The sequence below is a fragment of the Paralichthys olivaceus genome, chromosome 10 (genome assembly GCF_024713975.1).
Source record: "Paralichthys olivaceus isolate ysfri-2021 chromosome 10, ASM2471397v2, whole genome shotgun sequence".
Taxonomy (NCBI): Eukaryota; Metazoa; Chordata; class Actinopteri; order Pleuronectiformes; family Paralichthyidae; genus Paralichthys; species Paralichthys olivaceus.
Window position 1 is genome coordinate 11,031,814 of NC_091102.1, and position 22,906 is coordinate 11,054,719.

The following is a 22,906-nucleotide window of genomic DNA, read 5'->3' on the forward strand; positions in this document are numbered from 1 at the left end:
CTTGATTGATTGATTTAAGAAAACATCCACACAACTTATAAGACAACAAAAAAGTTAGTATTTAATTACCCTGCCCACTTTAGACCAGTGGAGAAGAGCTATAAGAAAACCGCAAACAAAATTCTCTCATGTGAAACCATCACAACTGTTGTAGATTTGGCAGAAAGCCATCTCTTCCTGTAGGGACCACATCAGACATACTATGAGGCTGATTGTGAAATATGGTGGGACCTTAAACATGCTGCAACTGGGTAAATCTGTGGCTTGGCAAAATCAAAATCTGCCAATTTCAAATGCATAGCCAGATTGCACCAGCTTGTTTGTGGAATACATTAACTGGAGTGAGTTGTTGCGAGTGAAAGCAAGTAGACGGGAAATTACATGTAAACAACTTATGAATATATTCATATTTGGAAAACCATCGTGGAAAGAAAAGAAACATATAATTTTAATTTAAGATTAAGTGTATAAAAACGTTCACTTCACATGTGAGACAGATCGTGGTAAATAGTAATACAGTGATTTTAAAAACCTACTTGATTATCAAGTGTAATACACACAAAGAAACAGTTATGCTGGGTAAAAAACAGTATTGAGTTAAACTGAAAACTGTATTAAACCCACATTTGAAATATTTACACAATTTTAAAATGAGCTATTAAATTTCAAGCAGCTTTATTCACATCACTTATTTCCTGTTGTCCTTGAGTTTGTAAACATGGCAGCAGAAGTTGGAGTTCTTCTGTTCAATATGAACAATCGTGTCTTTGTCAAAGAACAACTCGTGCCGATACGTCTAAAAACAAAGAGCACACGTGCATGAATTCACACTCACAGATTGATTAGAACTTGACATAACGTTGGTGTGTTCATGTCAAGTTACTCACCTCGTCCCATTGTTCATGCAGATCAATTCTTCGCTGTAACTGTCCACTTTGGTTGTCATGCAGTCGGATGTGAGCTCTACCTTCTCCCTCCTCACCGTTAGTGACCACGACTGCCAAAAGGTCAAGCTCGTCCTCGTATTCCACCACACGGAAAGTCTGCGAAATCAATTTTCTGTCACCAAAGACACCGTGAGGAGATCTTTGTATATATAGCTTTATATTTATAGAATATATTCATTTGCAAATAAACTGCATTAGCAATTTAAAGTATCGTGATACCTCTTGATCTGGGTCATCATCCAGCTGATGAAATCTTCTCTTCACTGTGCGGCCTGATGACGTGACAGTGACTTGTGAGGTAGGCTGTAAAAGTTGGTCACAATTGAGATTATGTAAATGTAACATTAAATCCACCTCCAGTATGATGATCTACTTTGTGCCTCTGTTGTATGTAGGCTGAGTTATTGCATGGGATTTCCATCCAGTGTGACATTGACAATGTCGTACGTACACAAGAATGATTCACAATCAAGGTAAAGCGTGTCTGTCGCACACTCTGGCTCCATGTTAAGCTTTCTTTTATCAAAACAGACAATGTTTTTCAGATCTCAAGCCTCCTTTGAGATCAACAGTAGTAAGTGTATTACAAAATCTGCTTTCAGACATGCACTGAAGTCTGGACAAATGTTCGTTTCTGGGAACTGGGAATTCATGGCGAGTGGGTGATTAAAGACTTTACTAAAATGCAACGGATGGATAAATGGACTACAATTATCTCAGGATGAAAAAGAGGTGCCACACTTATAAAAGATTCAGACAAAGATGTCCACTAGGAAAGACAAGACTCGAGAGCTTTTTGTGTCCAACTATTGTTGATCTAGAATAAGGACTGAGGCTGAAACTTCTATCTTGAGATGAGTAGCATTATACTCACATTGTCATTTCGAAGGGTCATCATAGAGAAGTCCTTAACTACCTTTGATGGCAAACTACTGTTCAGTTCATCAAGGATTTGAAGGACACTGAGGAAAAAAACATTGTACTTTGTGAAACATGCCCAGTAAAACAGAGGGAAAAAAAACAAACATATCATATGCACTAAACATTATATTGTTGGTGGACAAAGGTTTATTGTCTTAAAATGTCTTTGGTATATTTGCCTATGAGCAAAATTCCACTGCTGTTGCTTTACACGCATTGCTGTGTAAAAGTTGACTAAAGTACTCACTTTATGGTGGTTGGTCCAACGTGGATGATTCTTCCTGAGTCGTCAGGATGGAAGAAGATACTGTCATTCTCCAAAGAGCAGCAGTTCATGTTTTGTATTCCATTTGTTGCCTTAAACCATACATTTACAATAACAGTTAAGAATTAATTACAACTTCCAGACAACAGGATGAGCACATAGCCATTTGTAAGTTTCCACAAAATTACAGCTGGATTTGTAACAATCCATTCAAACAACTGCAACTTTACCGCTATAGACTAAGTGGTGGTGAACGTAAAATGCTGCTTCTGTTGCAGTTACTTATTTGAAGTTTCATCACAGGCACATTACAATGATCAGAGCAAAAAGAAAACCGCATTAAGTTTTCTTTTGAAAACGGTGGCAACTTAATTATGTATCAGACTTCGACAATATATTATCAAGCTCTTCTCATAAATGTGAGTAGTATTGTCCAAAAACTGTAAAAATCATATTTGACACATGCAGCAAAAAAAATACTCAGCACATTTGGTGGGTTTCTGAATTGCGGTTACAGATTTGGTTCCGTCCTGCTCTGTGCAGCAGCTGAATACAGAGGCTGTCAAAAACATCTGTGGCCCCTCTTACCCTGACACTTTCAATAGGCTCTAAACAATTTGGTGACAGTTAAGTCTATCATACAAGACTGGGCACGGCTATTACAGTCGAGCACGAGTTACATTTTATAGCCCAATTACCACAGTTATTGAAATGTGTGAGTGTGATGGTGTATGGTAAGGATACTTTAAAATGTACCATGGTATTGTCCTTGAGTGAGCAGATGTGGTGAGTTCCCTTGTGATTTTTCTGTGGTGGTGTATAGATGTAGTGCCATGGGTATCCTCCAATCTGGACGCCGTTATTCGCGCAGGACACCTCAAAAAGCACAGGAAGACAATCTGTGCAATAAGATAAAAAAAAGAACTCACATTGTGAAGAAAAACATTTATTCTCAAATTAGTTGAGAAAGTTGTAATTCAAAAACAGAGACAGCACCAGTTTGAACTGAAAAACAGAGCTACCTGTGATCTGGATGTTTACTGGGATACCAAACGGAGCTTCTCCCACCGTTTTGCCTCCAAGAAGAGAACTGTACTCTCCAAGCATTAACTTCTCCGTCATGTACTGAGAATAAAGAAATATCAGATAAACTGATGTAAGCAGCTAGATGATCCAACATGATGTAAATATTCACAGAGACCTAGTCTTTACCCCGGGAGCTATTTTTTATATTTTGATTGAATTTAATATTCAGCCAGGAAAACATCGGGTGAATTTTCACAAAAAAATACAAACCCTTTGCACGATGTGTTGAAAGCTGTACAGCTTCACAGACTTGTTGCTGTGAGACACAGCCAGGACACCTTGAGACAAAACAACATCGGTAACACCATTCCCAAATATCTGAAAGAACAAGATTTCAATGATACTTATGCATCAATCCTACAGACACATTTGAAACATGAAATAGGCTAAAAACAAATCTGCATACCTTTCTGTTAATCTCCACAATGCCTACAATTTGCAAGGGGAACACATGAAAGATGGCCAAGTGCATCACTGTATTGTGCGTGATACCTGCCTGTGGAATGATAAAAGGATAAGGTAATGGTTGTTGTACATTGTCACCTAGCTTATTTTACTCTGTAAAATCTGTTGTGTCCCTCTTAAATTAAGCATAAACCTAAATAAATAGATTGACCTTACCTGTCTTGCCAGAGAGGTTTCTTTGTTTTGAACAGATTTAACATAAAATGTTTCTTGAGAAACCTCCCAGCCAAGATACCTTTAAAACAGAAAGCAACAGAATAAGATGAAAAGATTGTTGATTGAACTATAATGAAAAATAAATGTATTTATCTCCAACAGAAAACTCAGAGCCTTGAGAATACCTGAATTTATGGTTCGAGGAGAGGTACACTTGTTGCAGCTCTTTCCCCGTTTCAGCTGAAAGGCGATACAGCCAGTTATTGGCTGTCAAAGCTAAAAGACTGGGTTTATGATCAGAGGGAGAGGTCAAAGTTTTGTCCTGTCGAAAACACACGAGACAAGAGTCTGAAACAGGTTTGGTGAAATATGTTCACCGAAGGATTAGTACTGAGAGGTCTACTAATACAAATATAAAATAAAAAATGTCTGTAGTTACACTTACAAGTGGGCTCTGACACAGCAAGGCATCTTCAAATTTCTCCAATTTAGTCCTTTTAGGCAGTTTGTACAAAACTTGAGGCTCTGTGTGAATACTGCAAACACAGGAGGATTTAATCAGCAATAAGCATGTCATGCATATACCCAATTTACAAAATAAACCACAATACATGCAGGAATAAATTATGTCTTAGTGGTTTCCAAAAAATGTTTCCTTTCCACTTAACCCCTTTTCTCTGGTCTGTACCTACAGCACATATCTTCTTTGCAACTAGCAAAACAATATAAATAGAAGTTAACACAGGATAATGTCTTCAACTTTAAAATGAAACAGTTTATCTGAACAATGGAGCTTTAAACTTTGAAAATGATCTCCACTAGTTGTCACTACCTAATTTTGATTATGTCTTCTTTTATTGTTCTATAACATCAAGATGATATTTGGTCCTGCATAAAATAGGGAATGTCTCTTATTTATTTTAGCTTCAGAGCTGATAAACACAATTAGTAAGATATTTTACTCTGTTGTTTACCCAAGGAAGATTACTGTGGTTTATTCCACAGCTTTTTTCTTGTAATGTTTTTTGTCTTTTCCCAAATCTTTAAGGAGCGACTTTTCCATAAGAGTAGGCTGCCTTGTAACAGCTCCCATGGAGCAGGACTCCATAATAATCTTACTATCACATAAAGTTTCTTAATGATTAAATTATTTATGAAAATTGAACACAGAGGGCAAAACTTGAAAAAAAAAAACACTAAAGAAGAATTTGGAGTAGAGCTATAAGTTTATTGAGGTCCCATTCATTTAATAGATGTTTTCACTTTTTATTTTTCAAGAAAATTCAAGACATGAACCGAGACATCTTAATAAGTTGGCATAGGATTACTCCAATCTTTAACTTCTCTGTTCAAATACTGTCTTAGTAAAGAATTGCATAGAAAGCTTTGTTATTGTAGGCCACTACTGTAGTTTTCTGGAAATATTTTCATTTCCTGAATCTCACAAATAGACATTGGTCTTAAGCATAGTGATTTACTCTGAGATACATTATTTGACTCAGGTTTTGTGTGACTTGTGTCATTTTGAAAGGGTTTGTTGTGAATTGTTAACTGAATGCAACTATTGTATGGTTACGTACTTTACTTATATTCATTTATGTATTAATACTCACCAACTGTAGCAGTTCTGGTAATTTTCAAAGTAGATTTTACCATTCTCATACATGATTGTAGATTTTGAGGTCTTGCTCCACACTTTGATGAAATCCCTGTTGTCCTACAGAATAAAACATATGTCATTAAAGATACCATGGCAGTAAAGAATCAACTGCTACCAACTATTTAAAGACCCTGTCCATCACCTGGAGGAGGATGTTTCTGAGGAGCCTCGTGTTCAGTCTGATCAGGGACCCAGCATCGGTGACACCTCTCCTCCTCCTGCTCAGCAGCTCCGCGGCGTTCACGGCCCCGTTTCTCCGGCACGGCGCCATCATCAGGTGGCTCTTCAGTCTGCAGGAGGATGGTCCGGTAACATGTCAGGAGTCGACAGCCAGAGGTGACCCCGAAACCAGGGTCAGAACCAGGTGAGGATAGTTTCCCTCTCCCGTCTGACAGCTCTGGAGCTGTTTACTCGATGTTGACAGCGGGTTAGCAACAATATGTCGTTAGCTTCTTTCAAAAAGAAGAGCCCAGCTCGCAATATAATAACCTATCGAAACGGAAGTTGCCCGAGTATAATAAAACAATAAGGTGTTATCAGCAGCTATACGTTTGCGGAAGCTAATTTCATATTTTGAATGATGTAGCTTTAGTTAGCGGCTAGCGCCACAATGTTTGTACTAACCTCTTCTTCTACGAGAGAATTCAACTCACGACATCCTCCCTTGTGAATCAAAGCGCCCCCCTCTCTCCACCGCGGGTACTGCAACTCAGCATTTTTATTTTGTCTAACTTCAATTTTAAAAAATACAAATATTTCACACAGCTTTTATATTTATTTTTACGGAGCCTCTGAAGTCCTAAAAGATGATTATTTTTCATCTAGTGGGAACAAGATCTTTATTTAAAAAAATATGTTTTAATCACATCATATTTATTTAGTTATATAGTTATTAATCAGTGCTTTCTATCTCAAGATTGACAAGAATAGAACAGTTTTGAACCAGGTCAGTTTTATAATGTTTCTGAAAAGTTACACAAATTTAGAAAAAAAAAAACAATCCGCATAACAGTACTAGTCATGGATACAGTGTCTCTGTCTTAACCTTCTATAAATCTTTCCAAAACAAAACCTCCTTGTTTGTGGAAAGCCAAGACGATTCAGGATTGTTGATTTGTTGTTTAAAATAGCATCTCCTCGAGTCACAGCACACGGGGGTTGTGACTTACTAAATTAAATTTGTTCTCGACAAAACCGAGATCCTAAAAATAAACAGAAAACTGCGGCTTTTGGAAAGTTCTTAACTGAGCATACAGGGATGTTTGTCTGCTCATAAAATATAGAAAATATTTACTGCGTGGAAGTCTGTGCTTTGAATGTAAAGTATTTCTAGAGTCATTAATTATTAATTTTGGAACATTTTTGCTTGAAAGTTGTTAATTATTCCTGAAAATAAATTACATGTTAAAAAGAAAAATGTATAAAGATGTTGATGACAATAGCAGCAAAATATCAAAGATAATATTGAAGATTAAACAGCGATTTTGTTAGCATTAAACAGCTCCCATGAATCTAGTTGCCATATAGGTGCACCGTCAAAACATTGTGAAAGGCTGTTCAACTCTTGCTGCATTTTTACAGAGCAAATGCAGACACTGCGGAGCGTCTCTGTGGCCAGTTTGGCTCAAGTTTTCAGATTGTCCACAAGACGAAAGAGCACAGGAGGACGACCTTCGGCTCCACTAGGTTCACGGATTCTCACCGATGCTGACGACATCTTTAAGCACAACACGTGGTGAGTGATGTACTGTTATTGGTTTGTCAACAAACTGTACCTGCCTGTAAGCAGATCGCAGGATTTCAGCGTAGCTGTTCCAATAACATTAAGCTGAAATTGAGGCAGCATTTTTATTAGATTTGGAAAAAAAGATGATTTTCAATGGTCTAGTTTTGTATTTTCTTTAATTAATCACACAGAATAAATTTGGTTTGGATAAAGCATATTATTTTACATTTTAGGGATCATGTACAGTGGACGGAGGAAGACAAAGAGAATGCACGGCAGAAGACACAAGAAAATTCCTCTGTACAAATTCCTTTAAAGGAACAAGGTTAGATGATATTCCTGCAAAATATTTGATTTATGTTACATGGACACAGAATGGTAAAAATGTTCTTGAATTCCCTCCACTCAGGTAAATTTGACACAGAAGCTGACCGGTACTGGGACAAGTTTTATGAAATACACCAGAATAAGTTCTTCAAAGATCGCAAGTGGCTGATTTTAGAGTTCCCAGAACTGCTTCCTCCAGATAGAAAAAGCCAAGTTTCAACCAGGCGACGAGTTGACCCGCAGACAGAAATCCTACCTACTGGATCCAGCATCAGCCAGCACCCAGAGACCAGACACCATTCACACAGTGATGTCACTCCCCATCACAGACACATCTCTGACTATCAGGCCTGTCCGGGAGGATCACTCGAACAAAATGAAGATGTCGTACAGACTTCTACTTTCCCTGGACAACATGCATCTTTCAGAATCTTGGAGGTTTCCCCGTTTTGATCATTTACTTTTACATGTGAACCATTAGACGATTTGCTTTACCACATTTCCTGAGTCAGAATTATCAATAAATGTTTTCTCTCTTGACAGGTTGGATGTGGGGCTGGTAACAGTGTATTTCCCATCGTTAACTCCATAAAGTAAGTACATATCTTTTTATTCAGTGTTGTCAAATCTACGCATTTTTTTCGATTTAAATACACAAACCACTTAACATACACCCAATAGCAAAAAAAAACATTTTATTTATTTATCATTTAATGGCTTTATGGCTATTTACAGATCTCTGCATGTCATTCAGCTACATATCCCAGGATAGCACAAAGATTTCAGTGTTGTTTTTTCTAGCTCTAAGGTTAGTAACAAGATATATACTGCAGCGTTAAAGGTATAATTTGTATTGTTTAAAATACCCAGTATAATTACAATCAACTTTTGTACAGTTGGGAAATGTCAGCGGAACTCTTTTCAATTCCTGTCACTGCACAATCCTGTCCATTTGTTTTTCCCAGAAAGACAGCGATTGCATTTACTTTTTCCCTCCACCCCGTGGAGAGTGAACTGAGTTTTGAAGCCACAAAATGCCTTCATCAAACATCTATTGCCTTACATGTAATGATCTAAATTCACGTCTCTTTTTCACAGAGAAACAGATGGATTTTTATACTGCTGTGACTTCTCTTCACGTGCCATTCAGATGGTTAAAGTAAGTTTCTCTAATGTTGTTTGGCATCAAAACATTTCAACGTAATCCATCCAGTAGTTTTTGCATAATCCTCGTTACTAACAAACACAGCGAGACATAAACATAACCTCCTTGGCATAGGTAATAATTAAAGTGAAGGCAGATTTACATTGAATGTGAATTTCTTCAAGGTAAACACTTATGTGGGGGAGGGGTCACAGAGGTCACGGTCACAGAGCCAGTGGAGTAGTTAAAACACGTCCTGTAGAATAAGATAAAGAACTGATAACAATCCTTATCTCGGCCACAATTTGGCAATGGACCCTGTTAATGAAACTGTTTTGGACAAAGCTAACTTTATTTTCTCATATAGACCCATCCAGACTATGACGACTCTGTGTGTCACTCCTTTGTCCATGACGTACGTGAGGAGGCGGCCTCTTTTCCCTTCCCTCCGCAGAGCCTGGATGTTATTCTGGCCGTCTTTGTGCTCTCCTCTATTCATCCAGAGCGGTAGGTGAAGGTTATATTTGCCAGATAGGAGAGCGTGACGTCATTTGTTTGTCCCCAACACACCTTCACGTCCCCAAGGCTTTATCTGGATGTCATTACAACACCCAATTGCAAAACTTAACACAGTGTGTATTGTTTCATAGAACTGTGCTGTGGTTTGGTCGACATTAAAATGTATACATGAGTTAAAGGGATGACAGCAGAAATATTCAATATTAGGCTTTAATATAACCAAGTGCACTCACATGAGCAACTTATCACACTCACATTTCAGCTCAATGAATGAAAGCACTCATCATATATTTTGACTGGTAATACTTAGATCATCAGAAGCTGCAAACCTATTAATCAATATTATTATTAACTGATTACTTCGTTGACAGATTGCAAGGAGTCGTGAACCGACTCTCTACATACCTGAAACATGGAGGGATCTTCCTTTTCCGCGACTATGGCAGATATGACCTCTCACAGCTCAGGTTTAAGAAGGGTGAGCCTCCAAATAATAAAATAAAATACACCTCAATATAACAATTTTCTGAACTTTGCCTAATTTAATGTGTATTCTTTATGTTCTTTTAACAATTTAATACACTTAACCTTTTAATCTAATCTTTTAAAACCAGGACGGTGCTTATCAGAGCATTTCTACACACGTGGAGATGGAACCTGTGTTTACTTTTTCACAAAAGGTATTATTCTGATTTTCAAGGAGAAAATAGCAGATAACAGGGCCTTAGGTCCTAAAGAGGACACTGAGATCAATTTAGGAATATGGTGGATGAGTTTATAATCTGTATTGATGATTTTTTTTTTTTAATAAATCTAAATAATAGTGATGTTTCTAGTGTTTTTTTGGGGGAGGTGGGACATGAAGTGATTATTGACCTGATTAATTTTTTTTAATCCAACCTACAGCCCTGGTGTCTGTTTTTCTATATTTCTTTACAGACGAAGTCCATGATTTATTTTCCAATGCTGGACTGGAGGAAGTTCAGAATCTGGAGGACAGGCGACTGAAAGTGAACAGAGGAAAGAAAATTACAATGCACCGGGTTTGGATGCAGAGCAAGTACAGGAAGCCACATCCACCTCCGTCATCCTGACATCCCACCATGCAGAGCCAACTATATGCCTTTTTATGAACTTCGCTGTTTATTAACTGAATCCTGATAACTGCATTTTTTTTTTCAAATAAGTATGTATACAGCAACTTTTAGTCAAGCTATAAATAATGGAAGCAAGATAAAGAAAAGTGTTATACAAGATAAAAAGGCTGAACAGAAAGTAGGTCAATACCTCTTGCTGTTGATTGATTAGATATCTGTCACAATGTTAAGTTGTTATCTCACAAATCTGACCTCATTGTACCTCATTGAGTTATCTGGTGCGTAACAACTTTTATGTAATTTTAAATTTTGGTATAAAAACTCAAATGCAGACTTGTTTGTGTGAGTACTTTCATCATGCCTAAGACAAACTGTGGTTTTATATGAGATATTAACTCAATATTAATACTAAAAAGAGTTATTATTTTTAATTGTGAGAATGTTGGCATATCATGACTAAGTCATAATTTAGAAGATGCCTAACTCTTCACATTAGTTGTTTCTGATTATATTAACACAGACAAGTATCTGAACCTTTTTCTAATATTCTCATTCCACATTTTTGTCATCACAACTTTTTTTTTGTGGCATAAATAACCATAACTTTATTGTTTACGACCAATTTGATTTCTTATTTCATGAATTCGACCAAGTGATCATCCACAACTTGTACCTAAAACTGCACGAAGATCATTTGTGCTGCGTAAACGTTTTGTGGATCCGCTCATCTTTGCATGTTTTCTCCCTGTTGTCATTGACGTGAGGGGGAAAAAAACACGCATCACCCTCGCGATAAGAATTTTGCACACGCTGCGTGACGTTTCATAGCCGAACCACTTGAAGACGGAGGTGTCCCTGGAGCCAGGACGCACTGCCGAGGTGTGGAGAGGTTCGTGTCCTACAACCAGACAATAACTCGATCATCTCACCCAGCGGCGGACGGTGTGTCCGTGTTTAAAAAACCAAAAACACCCGAGCTGCGACCATTTGCTCCTTTCCCCCGCCGCTGTGGCACATCCACCGTGCGCGCTGCCGTACCTACACACGAAAAGTAGCTTGATGAGTGTCCAAAGTAGTGGAAGTTTGGAGGGGACGCCATCTTTGGTCCCAGCTCTCCACGTCCCCAACACGGACCGTGTGTTCAGCAACAAACCGCGGCGGTGGTGGTGAAGGCCCCGGGAAGGTACCGTGAAACATTTTGAGACGCTTGTCTATTTCCTTTTTCGTCCATTGTGCGCAGGACGCCGGGGAATTGCACTTAAAAATGGAGCGAGGAAAATGTTGTGTGGCGAGAACCTGCTTCGTTAGCTAACGATACAGTGAACGCGTCGGCTCCAAAGTCCATTGAGCCTGTTTGGCTAGCTCGTAGCACCGAGGACACAGGACCGTGCTCCCGAGCCCAGGCCAGCGCACTAACCTCCGGACATATATAAACGTGCGTAATGGCGATCAAAAGCTTTAGCATAGGAGGAAGGTTAGCACTGGAGTCGGCGCATCTTTCTCTAAAACACGCTGCCGTTAGGAGAGCAAACACCAGTCAAGTTACCGAAAGACGAACAAGATCAATACATGCGAGCACAGATGTCGAGCAAATTCCTGGTGATGCTTACGTTGTGTGACACGATCAGCCACGAGCTGTGCATCACATAATTAACATGGATTATAAAGTGTGGTGTGTTTGCATGTGTCTGATCGTCTCAACCTTGCACAGGAGCAGTAGCTCAGCTTTAAATGGGACTATATGCACCTAACGTCAACTATGCTCCTTACATGGCTGTCTGCAAGAGATGCTAATGCACTGAATGCTAGGTAGCCTCGTTTGACCTTAGTGCAACTAAAGGAGCTAAGTGTTGATGAAAGGCTGGATGCCACAACACACACAAAAAGATGTGTGGGATAACGGCTGCTTAGGGGTTTTCAGCATGCACACACACACACACACACACTCAAACAAATGATGCATGTTTGGTAATGTTTGTGTTGATCTCAGGTAGCTGTCACTCTTGTTGATAAAGCCTGCTTGCACCCTCATCAGTTTAAAGAGGACTTTGTAATGATGCAGAACTTTTGCTTAGTTTGGAGAATTCAAACAGCCTCAACATTCCTTTGTATTATCACTGTTGCGTGCAATGATTGAGGATTAATGTGTGATGGCTGCCTTCACCAGCACGACACTTGTGGGCAAATGTATGGCTGTTACTATATGTACTGTCTTTGTGTGTGTGTGCCTTGAATGAATGGAGGTAATCCAACCCACCCTGCACCAGAGATTTTTAAGACTTACCAAGTGTCTGCCATAAACAGGTGGTCACTCAGCCAGGCAGCATGGAGTCAAAATGACATCCACAGCAAGGGCTGTAAGGGTTCACCCGCTTGTTCCTGCAGGGGCTTGAAAATAGATAATAGTCATGCACTGAGGCCTTCCTGGTACAAACAAAGGGAAATCCTTGAAGGCACCACATGGCCGATAATGTATTGATGATATAAAAGTGATATTAACGTTTTGGTTGAAAGGTGAGATATGGTTCAGCCTTGTCCCTGCAAATTAAAAGTTGAACCAAAAAGCCGCAACGGGAAGGTTTTTAAATCCACAGCTTCTCATAAAGGTTAAGGGTTTTATAGTAACAGAGTAAAATGCCTTGACCGACCACACCTAGTGAATAATTTAGTGCCCATGTTGAAGTTATGATAATGCAACAGTTAAGGAATCAGCCAATTATTTTCCATACAAGTTACACAAGGATTACAGGGAAGAGAACGTAATGCCAAGACGGTTTGTACTTGGCTCTCGAAGAGGTGCAGATGCACGAGCAGCATCCTTACTGTAGTCTTATGCAACCCAGCTGCAAAATTCATTCATACTCGAGTGCAAAAATATTAATAGTGAGCATATTTGTGGAGAACTAATACAAGTAGGCTCTGTTGTGATTGTGTGAATTGGTTTTTGTTGTTATTTCTTATTTTACAATCTCTTTCTCTGAAATGTATTTAAAAATCCCCACCCGCTGCACTATGCTCCACAGCCCTCATTCAAAATGGTTGTCTCATTAAAAGCCAGGTTTGGTGGGCAGACCCCTCAGAGTCTGCAGCAACACCGGAGCAGAGGGAGCTCATGTAACAGTCCCACAGGAGCACAGTATTCATCATTGCCTAGCAGTTGATACATTGCTCTTGTACTCTCCTGATAATGGAGCCTGTGGTACAGAAATGCACGTTAATGTTAGGACTGATCACGCTCTGCATTTTGAGTTATAACAAATTATTTTTGATAGATTCGTTGTTTTTGGTGAGAGTAGTATTATGCTGCTAGTAGCAGATCTGATGGCGGTAACAGGAGTGAAGTAATAATAAAAAATCCTTTTCTCTTCAGTGCTTCATAAATGTAGAATGAAAGCAGTCTTGGGAATACCACTGGGGAATGGGCATAAATTTGGTTTTGGCCTATATTCTGGTCTAGACTGAAATATTATCACCTGTCAGGGTTTGAGATCGTAAATTACATTTATCACAACTCTGCTCGAGCTCATCGCAACCGTGTCATCTGTGTTTTTTTTTTGTTTGAGTGGGCATTCAAGAGCTTCAATTAAGCTGATCCTTAAATAACTGAGGCGTACTGTGAATTATTGCTAATCCTCCCAGGCACCATGGAGGAGCTGCACAGCCTGGACCCCCGGAGACAGGAGCTGCTGGAGGCACGCTTTATGGGCGGGGTCAGCGGCAGCACTGGGGGCAGCACTGGCAGCATGAGTGGGGGAACCAAAGTGAGTGAATATTTAGCAATGTCAGTTATCTTGTTGTTATGGAGTAATTGGTGAAATACTATTTTCTAAAAAACACTCATCTGAAGTAATATGTAACTCTTTTTTTTTTTCAGGGTTTGACCAATAATGAATGTTCCAATCACAGTTTTGGAAGCCTGGGATCTTCAAGCGACAAGGAATCAGAGGTACAAGTCCAAATCTTTTCTTAAATTAGTGGTGCATTTCTGAGAGCTACAGTTTAAAAAAAAGTCACTGTATTATGAAACGATTCCCTTTTAGAAGGCAGGGGCATTAGCATTGATCACCTCATAGGGCTGGACAATTAACCAAAGATTTATTGAAACCTATATTTATACTCATTACTGTTAATTTGGTTAACACTTTCCCCAATGCATGCATTCACGAACTGTTGGGTTTCCGCTACCTTCATTTTGCAGTGGTGGCCCGGGTACCTTGCACCGTGCTGTATTACCCCGCTGCATGTCCTCCCTCCTCACTCCTCCCTGACCTGCGCTCACTCTACACTTAAATAAAAAACACCAGCACGGATCAGAAGTTATTAGGACCTGAACAGTACTTACTGAGGTCCTTGTGTCACTGAGATTGATGCATTGGCACAGCATGAGAAGTCAACCACCATGTTGTGTCCTGACATTTAATAAGGCTTCAAACTGGATTTTCACGTTCATATTTTATGTCCTCCTGCTACACTGCTGCAACACACCCACATCACTGCAGCCCCTTGACAATGTCTCTGCAAATGTCCTTTAAGAATACAGTCACACACATTTGCCGCATTTGTTGACAGACGCCTTTACGGCATTTAGTTGATTGAATTTTGTGAAGTAATGGTAAGAAATTTGGACTGTTTTGATTAGTGACTAATTTATTTTATGCTCTTCATTAAAATATCCATACTTACATGAGTAATCAAGTGTTGCTGCAGTAAAAGGTCTGTGAACAGGATCTGCTGGTTACCACCAGGTTCTTTCTCTCATGGTTTTGTCTCAAACTCTTTCTTCCCACTTTATAGGGTTCAGATGTGAAAAGAGGCAGCTCTCCTGCCTATTCGGTAAGTAAAAGATCATATCTGAAAGTGTGGTTGCTTCACGTGTTGCTCAGTGCAGTTTGCAGTGCTCCCCCTGGGTAAAGTGATAATGTAAAATAAACAATACTAAAAAGGAAAACATGCACGAGAACGGCTTAATCCATTTTCAGGTCAAATATTTTATAAGATAGGATGAAATAAGACTTTTGAGAGATTTATTAGAGGTCACATTTTACAGCAAAATACTTACTATAAGACTTGTATTTATTTATTCCCTTACAAGTGTTGGATACCTTTAATAATATTGCACCAAAACCAATTGTGTATCTTCTGCTGGTTTGCATTGAATTTATACAAGTATGCAACTAAGATCTGATCATTGCTACGAGAATGAATCTGATATGAAACTGCAACGAGAGCATTAACCCAAGTCAAAATGAGCTCTGCTGTTGTTACAGCTTCAATCAGATACAGTTATTTTGCTCATAGTGGTTAGAACTGTTGTCTCACAGCAAATAGGTTCTGGGTTCCATTCAAAGTATCTATCAGGCATGTTCTCCTCGTGCCTGCATGGTTTTTCTCAGAGTTGTCCACAGACTGGCACGTAAGTGTGAACGTGAGGTAGAATGGTTGTTTGCCGCCGCTGTGATTGACTAATGATCCGTCCATGGTGAACCTCATTGTGTTTCATGATTCAATTATTTTCCACTTTATACAGCAGCAGTACAAGCATTCATAAAAGCTCTGAGTAGTAATTATTTATTAAATATTATTTTACACAACTTCTTTTGTTAGACCCCAGAGAAGAAACAGTCAGAAACTACTAGAGGCAGAAAAAGGAAACCGGAGATCCAATCAGAGAGCAGCCAAGGTGAGCATCTTTGTGTTGAATCGGTTTTATGTTGACTTTTGCTTATTGCTTTACTCTTTTGAAGTATTTTAATAAAACCCAATAACTCTTTCTTTTCCCTTCACAGGAAAATCAATTGTGCGAGGACCCAAAATAAGTGATTATTTTGATGTAAGTTTTCTGTTTGGTGTCAGATGTTCATGGATATAAAGTGATGAGTGAATAATTTGTGCTTAATATGTCTTTATTTAACGACTGTGGCATAATCTCTTTCCTGTTTCTAATAAGACTACTATGATTTAAAAGGAGGCTGGGATGTCATTTGTGTCCTCTTTACCTTTTTAGTTCCAGGGAGGAAATGGGTCCAGTCCTGTGAGAGGTCTGCCACCAGTGCTTCGCTCGCCCCAGAACTCACATTCCTACTCCACTCAGGGCTCTGCTGTGAGTGCCACTTGTTCTTAAAGTCTCCTTTGCTGCTCTAGTTGTGTTTGGTCCTGTTACTAAAGAAATGCTGCCTCTTCTGTTGCAGGTTAGACAAAATAGCTCATCTCCCACTAGTCTGTCTTTTGGGGACCACATGATGCATCCAAAGCAACTAGCAGTCAAATTTGTTCAGGTGTGGTCTACGACTGACGAGAGTCCAGTTACCATAACTTCCTGTAGTCACTCTTGAATGTGTATTGGATCACTTTGCACGTTTTTAAAACTTGGTTGTTTTTCTCTCTAGACTGACCTCACAGTGTTGAAACTGGCTGCCCTTGAAAGCACTAAGAACCTTGACCTTGAGAAAAAAGAGGGCAGAATAGATGATTTACTAAGGGTAAGAAGCAAATCTGTACTCTCTAATTGACTGGCCTGTGATGTTAATGTCATACAAACACTGTCGGATGAAAACTTAAATAAGGCTCAGTTGGTATTTGTCTGACTGTTGTTTGTTTCTGCTTTGTAGGCAAACTGTGATCTCAGGAGACAGATAGATGAACAACAAAAATTACTTGAAAAGTACAAGGAACGCTTGAATAAATGCATCACCATGAGCAAGAAGTTGCTCATAGAAAAGGTAATTGTGTTGTTTCTTTAACAACACTCTTGTATGTGTGTATATTATATATTAATGTTATGTATGGTTCTTCAGAGCACTCAAGAGAAGCAGGCGTGTCGGGAGAAGAGCATGCAGGATCGACTACGTTTAGGCCATTTCACCACAGTGAGACATGGTGCCTCGTTCACAGAACAATGGACGGATGGCTATGCCTTCCAAAACCTTGTGAAGTAAGAATCTTTAAATCTTAATTCGATTAATCCTTTTATTTTTTACTTATTATTAAAATGTTGTTTTTACCTGGAAACACGCACATCTGCAAGCTTCCCAGTACAACCACGATCAAGTGTCAACAGATATTTTTTTTGCTAAACTTCAGACAGATCACATCACCACTTGTGATCACCTCCTGTCAGTAGTTGTTAGGATTTTATCAGTAAACTAACACACTCTTCATTAGCGCCACCAATGAAATTATATTTTACATCAAAGATGCGGTGTGGGTATGCGGTTATTTTTCATGTTTGGTAGGGGAGGGTGAGGTGAGGGGGTGTTCAGCTGCAACATGTGATTTCAACACTAGATATCACTAAATTCTACACACTGTACCTTTAAGATCGGGTGGAACCAGGATTTTTTAACAGTGTGTGATCGGGCATTGTTTTGACATTTCATCTTTGAGTTCTAAGAATAATTCATGGACCTCGATGGAAAAAAGTCTGGCATGTTTGGGTGACTGATATTTATGAATGTGTGATATTTAGTGTAAATCCGGATCTAGTGAATTTAAACGTGTTCCATAAATGGATTGTTGGACCTTGGTGTGGCCTTTTGGATACTATCAATGAAATACAAGTATAGGAACTGCTACTTTAACAAAAGTCACTGTTTTCCCATTAAAAGGCAGCAAGAGTGTATAAACCAACAGAGAGAGGACATCGAGAGGCAAAGAAAACTTCTTGCCAAGAGGAAACCTCCATCCTCCAGCAACTCCCAAGCACCAACCACAAACTCGGAGCCAAAGCAACGAAAAACCAAGGCAGTGAACGGAGCAGAAAGTGATCCCTTTCTAAAACCCAGCCTACCTCAGCTGTAAGTCCTGGAATCCTGTTAATCATAGATATCAGAGCAGTCCAAATAACTTCTACCATTAATCTTTTGCAGCAGCAGTTGTAATGCAAGTGTAACATGACTGTTTTTCCATGCGTCTCTCTTCCTGTGAAGGCTGACACTAGCAGAGTACCATGAACAGGAAGAGATCTTCAAATTGCGACTCGGACATCTTAAGAAGGTTTGTCAGCTGCTGAACCAGGCAGACATTTTGTTATCTGTCCACTGGGGAATTAGTTTCTCTGTGTATTGTGACATAAGAGCTTGTTGATGAATTTATTTCTTGAGTTACTCAGTTAGTCCAGGACCTATATAATAGGAAGCTTTTACACAGTTTAGAAGTGAAGACCTAATTGAAGTCAGTTAATTAATAAATGCTGCAAAACCTTGTCTTTAGTATAAGAATAATTGAACATATTCAACCCGATTCTCCTGTTTCCTGATCTGAACCATTGCTGCTTTTGTGTGAATCACCCTAAGGATTGAGTGAGCCTGTAGTTTGTCAACATATTCATTGTTTTCCTGATGAATAAGCTTTGCAGTCAGCCCCTGACAGACACTGTACCAAGTCAACCGTTAATATTTAATACAGAACTATTCAACTGTGCACAAGTGGGTTTTGATGAGCTCCTCTCCTTGTAGTCAGTACTCTGAAGTTTCTTTGAGCTGCTGTGTGTTTGTGCATTTGAATCATTTATAGGAAGAAGCTGAGATCCAGGCGGAGCTGGAGCGTCTGGAGAGAGTGCGCAACCTTCACATTCGGGAGCTGAAGAGAATAAACAACGAAGACAGCTCGCAGTGAGTCTGAATCGATGTCTCTTGACAGTTACTGCATTGACACTGGAACAAGATGAACTCAAGGCCACACTGCTATTGACTTCTGTTAGTTTATCATGAAATGGCAAAGGTGATGCTGAAGAATCTGTCGATCTGTAATTAAGTTTCCCCTGCTCTCTTTTTTTTTTTTTTTTTTTTTCAATCCACAGATTCAAAGATCATCCAACGTTGAATGAACGATATTTGCTTCTGCACCTTTTAGGGAGGGGAGGCTTCAGTGAAGTTTACAAAGTACGTCATTAAATGTTAATATTGTAGGTTTAAATATAAAGAAAATCTCTTTTCACGTATAAGCCATTGTTTTTTTATCCTTCAGGCTTTTGACTTGATTGAGCAACGATATGCTGCTGTGAAAATTCATCAACTTAACAAGAACTGGAGAGAAGAGAAAAAGGAGAACTATCACAAGTATGTAGCTCCATGTGAATGTTTGTAACTTCAGCTGCTTTATGCTGTTATTTTTTTATCAAATGTTGAAATGTTGTTCTGATGTCCTTCCCTTTCACTGTGTGTGTTACTCATCTCTATAAACCTCAGCACCTGCACCTCCCTGCTTGGGTTGCTAATGGACATGTAATTACCCCCCTCTCCACAGGCACGCATGTCGGGAGTACAGAATACACAAGGAACTGGACCACCCCCGGATCGTGAAACTTTACGACTACTTCTCACTGGACACAGACACGTCAGTCAATTGATGCATTTACAAAACTTTGCATTTGGTTGCTGTGAGACATCGCGTGTAATTCTCATTACGACTGTTTTCCATTCAATAGATTTTGCACCGTTATGGAGTACTGCGACGGCAACGACTTGGATTTCTACTTGAAGCAGCATAAGCTAATGTCTGAGAAGGAGGCGCGGTCCATAGTTATGCAGATTGTGAACGCACTAAAATATCTGAATGACATCAAACCCCCAATCATCCATTATGACCTTAAGCCAGGTACAAATCCTCCCCTCTTTCAACAGTTGCCACATCATCAACAACACGGTGCTGACTTACTGTCTTTTGGTTTCCAGGTAACATCTTATTGGTGGATGGTACGGCCTGTGGTGAAATCAAAATCACAGACTTTGGTTTGTCCAAAATCATGGATGATGACAACTATGGTGTGGATGGGATGGACCTGACATCACAGGGTGCAGGCACCTATTGGTGAGAACAAACAACCCACATACACATGCATTAAATACAACAGCATGGACGGTGGTGGGGGAAGAATTCATATTGTTTGCTTTATGAAAGGCAGCTAAAATACACTGTATTATGCTAACACTCCCTGTCGGTGTTTTATTTTCAACATGTAAGCAGTAGTTAAATGTTGCAGGGGTTCAGGTTTAACTAGTTTTTTAACAGTGGGGTAATAAAATTAATATCAGCATCCTATTTATTAGCTGAACAAACAGTAAGGCGGTCCTGCAGACACAGACAGCCAATCACACGTCAGTCTCAGCTGTCAATCGTGATTTTTCAGCCTGTTCTTAAATCATTAGATATTAATTTAAACCCACGCACTTGAACAAAGTTCAGTGTGAGAACTACTTACAGTGACAAATCTCTGAAAAATGAGTGCTTTGACTTTTAATTGTGGCACATGTCCAATCTACTTACATGGTGGAGTCGTGGTTCATGACGTTTGCTGCAGCCAGCCACAAGGTGGTGATCTTGGCTTCACTTTTGAGGAGTTGTCATGCCATTCTTCTTTATGCACAGTCCATGCATGCAATATATAAATCTACTAACATATCAAATAAATGCAGTGGACAAAAAAGTAGGGAGCATTAAGAGATGTTCAAATAGCATTTGTACATCATTACAGCACTTGAGCTAAAATTACTTACCCTCACTAGACATGGAGGCTTGTACTGATGCTAAACCACTTCTTGATGTTTTGGTCAGGTACTTGCCTCCTGAATGCTTTGTGGTTGGTAAAGAGCCTCCAAAGATCTCCAACAAGGTGGATGTTTGGTCTGTGGGCGTTATCTTTTTCCAGTGTCTCTATGGAAGGAAGGTAAGTAGGGAAACTGAGGTCCTTACCTTCTCAACATTTGTTTTTGTTTTGTTATTCATGTCTGATGATCAAGCTTTGTTACACTTTGCAGCCTTTTGGCCACAACCAGTCACAACAAGACATCCTGCAGGAGAACACCATACTCAAAGCTACAGACATCCAGTTCCCTGTCAAGCCCGTTTCCAGCAATGAAGCAAAGGTAAGTGAACTTGCATTAACGCCCTGTCCACACTAATGTGGGTATTTTGCAAAACAGACTCTTTCCTCTGTGTTTGGGCCTCTTGTCCACAAACAATGTTTTAAGTCACTAAAATTGAGATTTGGCCAAATGCCTTCAAAAGTGCACATTTTAGAAGACTCCAGGTGCACATGTAAAATGCAGCGATTGGGGAAAAGACATAACAGTTTACGTCTCTCACTGTGGCTTTGTGTGATGAGCATGTGCCAGAAACAATGTTCTGCTCTGATATTTGACAGATTGTTGATGTAGACTTTATCACCATCTGCTGGCCTGGCATGCTTGTTTGAATTCTGAGTTGTTTTTGTGTTCTCGTCTGGACAGAGATATTTTGTTAAATGAAGGTTGTGCTGGCAGAGACCTTTTCAAACTGAGGGGAAAATATTTCCACAGTTATGTAGACAAGGCTTCAAATAACGCTATTTAAAATGTCGTGAGGTAAAAAAAAATAAAAATACTTGACACAACTGACTGACCTTGACATTTTGCATTCTGCCCGTCCCCCCTTTCAGGCCTTTATTAGGCGGTGCCTGGCATACAGGAAGGAGGACCGCATCGACGTCCACCAGCTCGGAAGCGACCCCTACCTGCTCCCTCACATGCGGAGGTCGAGCTCCTCTGGAAACCTGCAGATGAGTGCTGCAAGCTCCGGGCCAGCCTCCTCCAGTATCATCTCATACTGACGCCATCGAACTGTGACAGAAGGGCAAACTGACCAAGTTGCTCCTACGCCCGCAGCGCTCGTGGGATAGGCAACAGCCAGAAAGGAGGGAGGAGCAGGACACAGGTGGGGAGATCTCACCTGAAACCCTCTGACCTGTGCCAGGCTTCTTCATCCTCACCAGGACTTGATTAATGGAGGGACAGTGAAGGGATGTTTTTTTAAAAAGGACATGGGTAACTGGATCTTTCGACGGTCCGACGAAAGCACTGAAACTGACAACGTACCTTGAAGAAAAAGTGACTGTGCACTCTGTTCAGATGTTGCAGATGGATAAAGCCTTAAAGAGCCGAAGGGAAACTTGGCAGCCCGCCGTTAAGATTAAATAACATGGTCCTGCCAGGGTGCAAATGATTCAGCTGCTAGAAGTTAATATACTGTGAGGAGAGGACTGTCATTGTTAAGTAGAACTACAAAGATTTCACTGTTGATTTGGCAAAAATGTTGTTTTTTCTCTCAAATATTAGGCTTTAATTTGAGTTACTTAGCCAAGGGAATGTAATGTTGTAGCATACAAGTGGCATCTAGTGACATGTAGGTTGGGGCAGCGTACTTAAATGCACAAAGTAACCAAATGTAGAAAAAAAAAATTACAATGTATAAAATCCTATGCAGGAATATTAATTAACAGGTAGATTGGAAGCTGTTTATGCTGTACAGGTGAATTCTCAAATTTTGAGCTGCAGCAGAAACGTGTACAAAGACAAAAAATCTCCCCCGATGTAAAACTAGTTACCTGGAGTGGTTTCATTTTGCTGCTTTGTTGCTCTTACTTTTTCAAGGGCTCTATGTTCCACTTCGGGTATAAATTGTACAGTTCTGCTAAGAGTGAATAATAAATGCCAGGAAACCTTTTTTCTCCCAGTGAATAGTGTTAAGTGAATAATGTTTACATCACCCCTGAGACATTTTAGGATGCTGTATTCCAGAATTTACCTCCGTTTTCTGAGATTATACTGATCCCATGTGGC

At 39.6% G+C, this 22,906-nt stretch overlaps 3 protein-coding genes across 5 annotated transcripts; 2 read left to right on the plus strand and 1 right to left on the minus strand.

The window, feature by feature from the left end:
• Positions 1-35: 35 nt before the first annotated feature.
• dcaf17 (ddb1 and cul4 associated factor 17) lies at positions 36-12,676 on the minus strand. 2 transcript variants are annotated; one of them, XM_020089941.2, is made up of 15 exons: positions 12,598-12,676; positions 5,643-5,790; positions 5,454-5,557; positions 4,286-4,376; positions 4,026-4,162; positions 3,841-3,919; positions 3,626-3,715; positions 3,430-3,537; positions 3,156-3,258; positions 2,890-3,032; positions 2,116-2,225; positions 1,822-1,909; positions 1,167-1,250; positions 888-1,043; positions 36-796 (listed from the first exon to the last, which is right to left on the minus strand). In XM_020089941.2, the coding sequence occupies exons 2-15, from the start codon at positions 5,772-5,774 to the stop codon at positions 689-691; spliced, it is 1,533 nt and encodes a 510-aa protein (XP_019945500.2). In that variant the 5' UTR covers positions 5,775-5,790; positions 12,598-12,676; the 3' UTR covers positions 36-688. The 2 variants fall into 2 exon arrangements, 1 of the variants encoding a protein (XP_019945500.2); XR_002202832.2 differs by lacking the exon at positions 12,598-12,676 and having other exon boundaries at positions 888-1,059; positions 5,643-5,779.
• On the plus strand, positions 5,723-10,644 carry mettl8 (methyltransferase 8, methylcytidine). The gene is made up of 10 exons (XM_020089944.2): positions 5,723-5,864; positions 7,082-7,235; positions 7,460-7,551; positions 7,636-7,991; positions 8,097-8,146; positions 8,652-8,712; positions 9,065-9,204; positions 9,588-9,694; positions 9,831-9,896; positions 10,156-10,644. The coding sequence occupies exons 2-10, from the start codon at positions 7,087-7,089 to the stop codon at positions 10,308-10,310; spliced, it is 1,176 nt and encodes a 391-aa protein (XP_019945503.2). The 5' UTR covers positions 5,723-5,864; positions 7,082-7,086; the 3' UTR covers positions 10,311-10,644.
• Positions 11,064-22,804, plus strand: tlk1a (tousled-like kinase 1a). 2 transcript variants are annotated; one of them, XM_069533472.1, is made up of 22 exons: positions 11,064-11,202; positions 13,953-14,074; positions 14,188-14,259; positions 15,108-15,146; positions 15,918-15,993; positions 16,100-16,143; positions 16,318-16,413; positions 16,502-16,588; positions 16,700-16,792; positions 16,922-17,032; positions 17,108-17,244; positions 17,918-18,106; positions 18,239-18,305; positions 18,825-18,922; positions 19,111-19,192; positions 19,278-19,369; positions 19,557-19,646; positions 19,738-19,907; positions 19,985-20,120; positions 20,865-20,976; positions 21,068-21,175; positions 21,727-22,804. In XM_069533472.1, exons 2-22 carry the CDS (start codon positions 13,958-13,960, stop codon positions 21,895-21,897), a joined length of 2,187 nt encoding a protein of 728 aa, XP_069389573.1. In that variant the 5' UTR covers positions 11,064-11,202; positions 13,953-13,957; the 3' UTR covers positions 21,898-22,804. The 2 variants fall into 2 exon arrangements, with proteins under 2 accessions (XP_069389573.1, XP_019945497.2); XM_020089938.2 differs by having other exon boundaries at positions 11,120-11,496.
• The last annotated feature ends 102 nt before the right edge of the window (positions 22,805-22,906 follow it).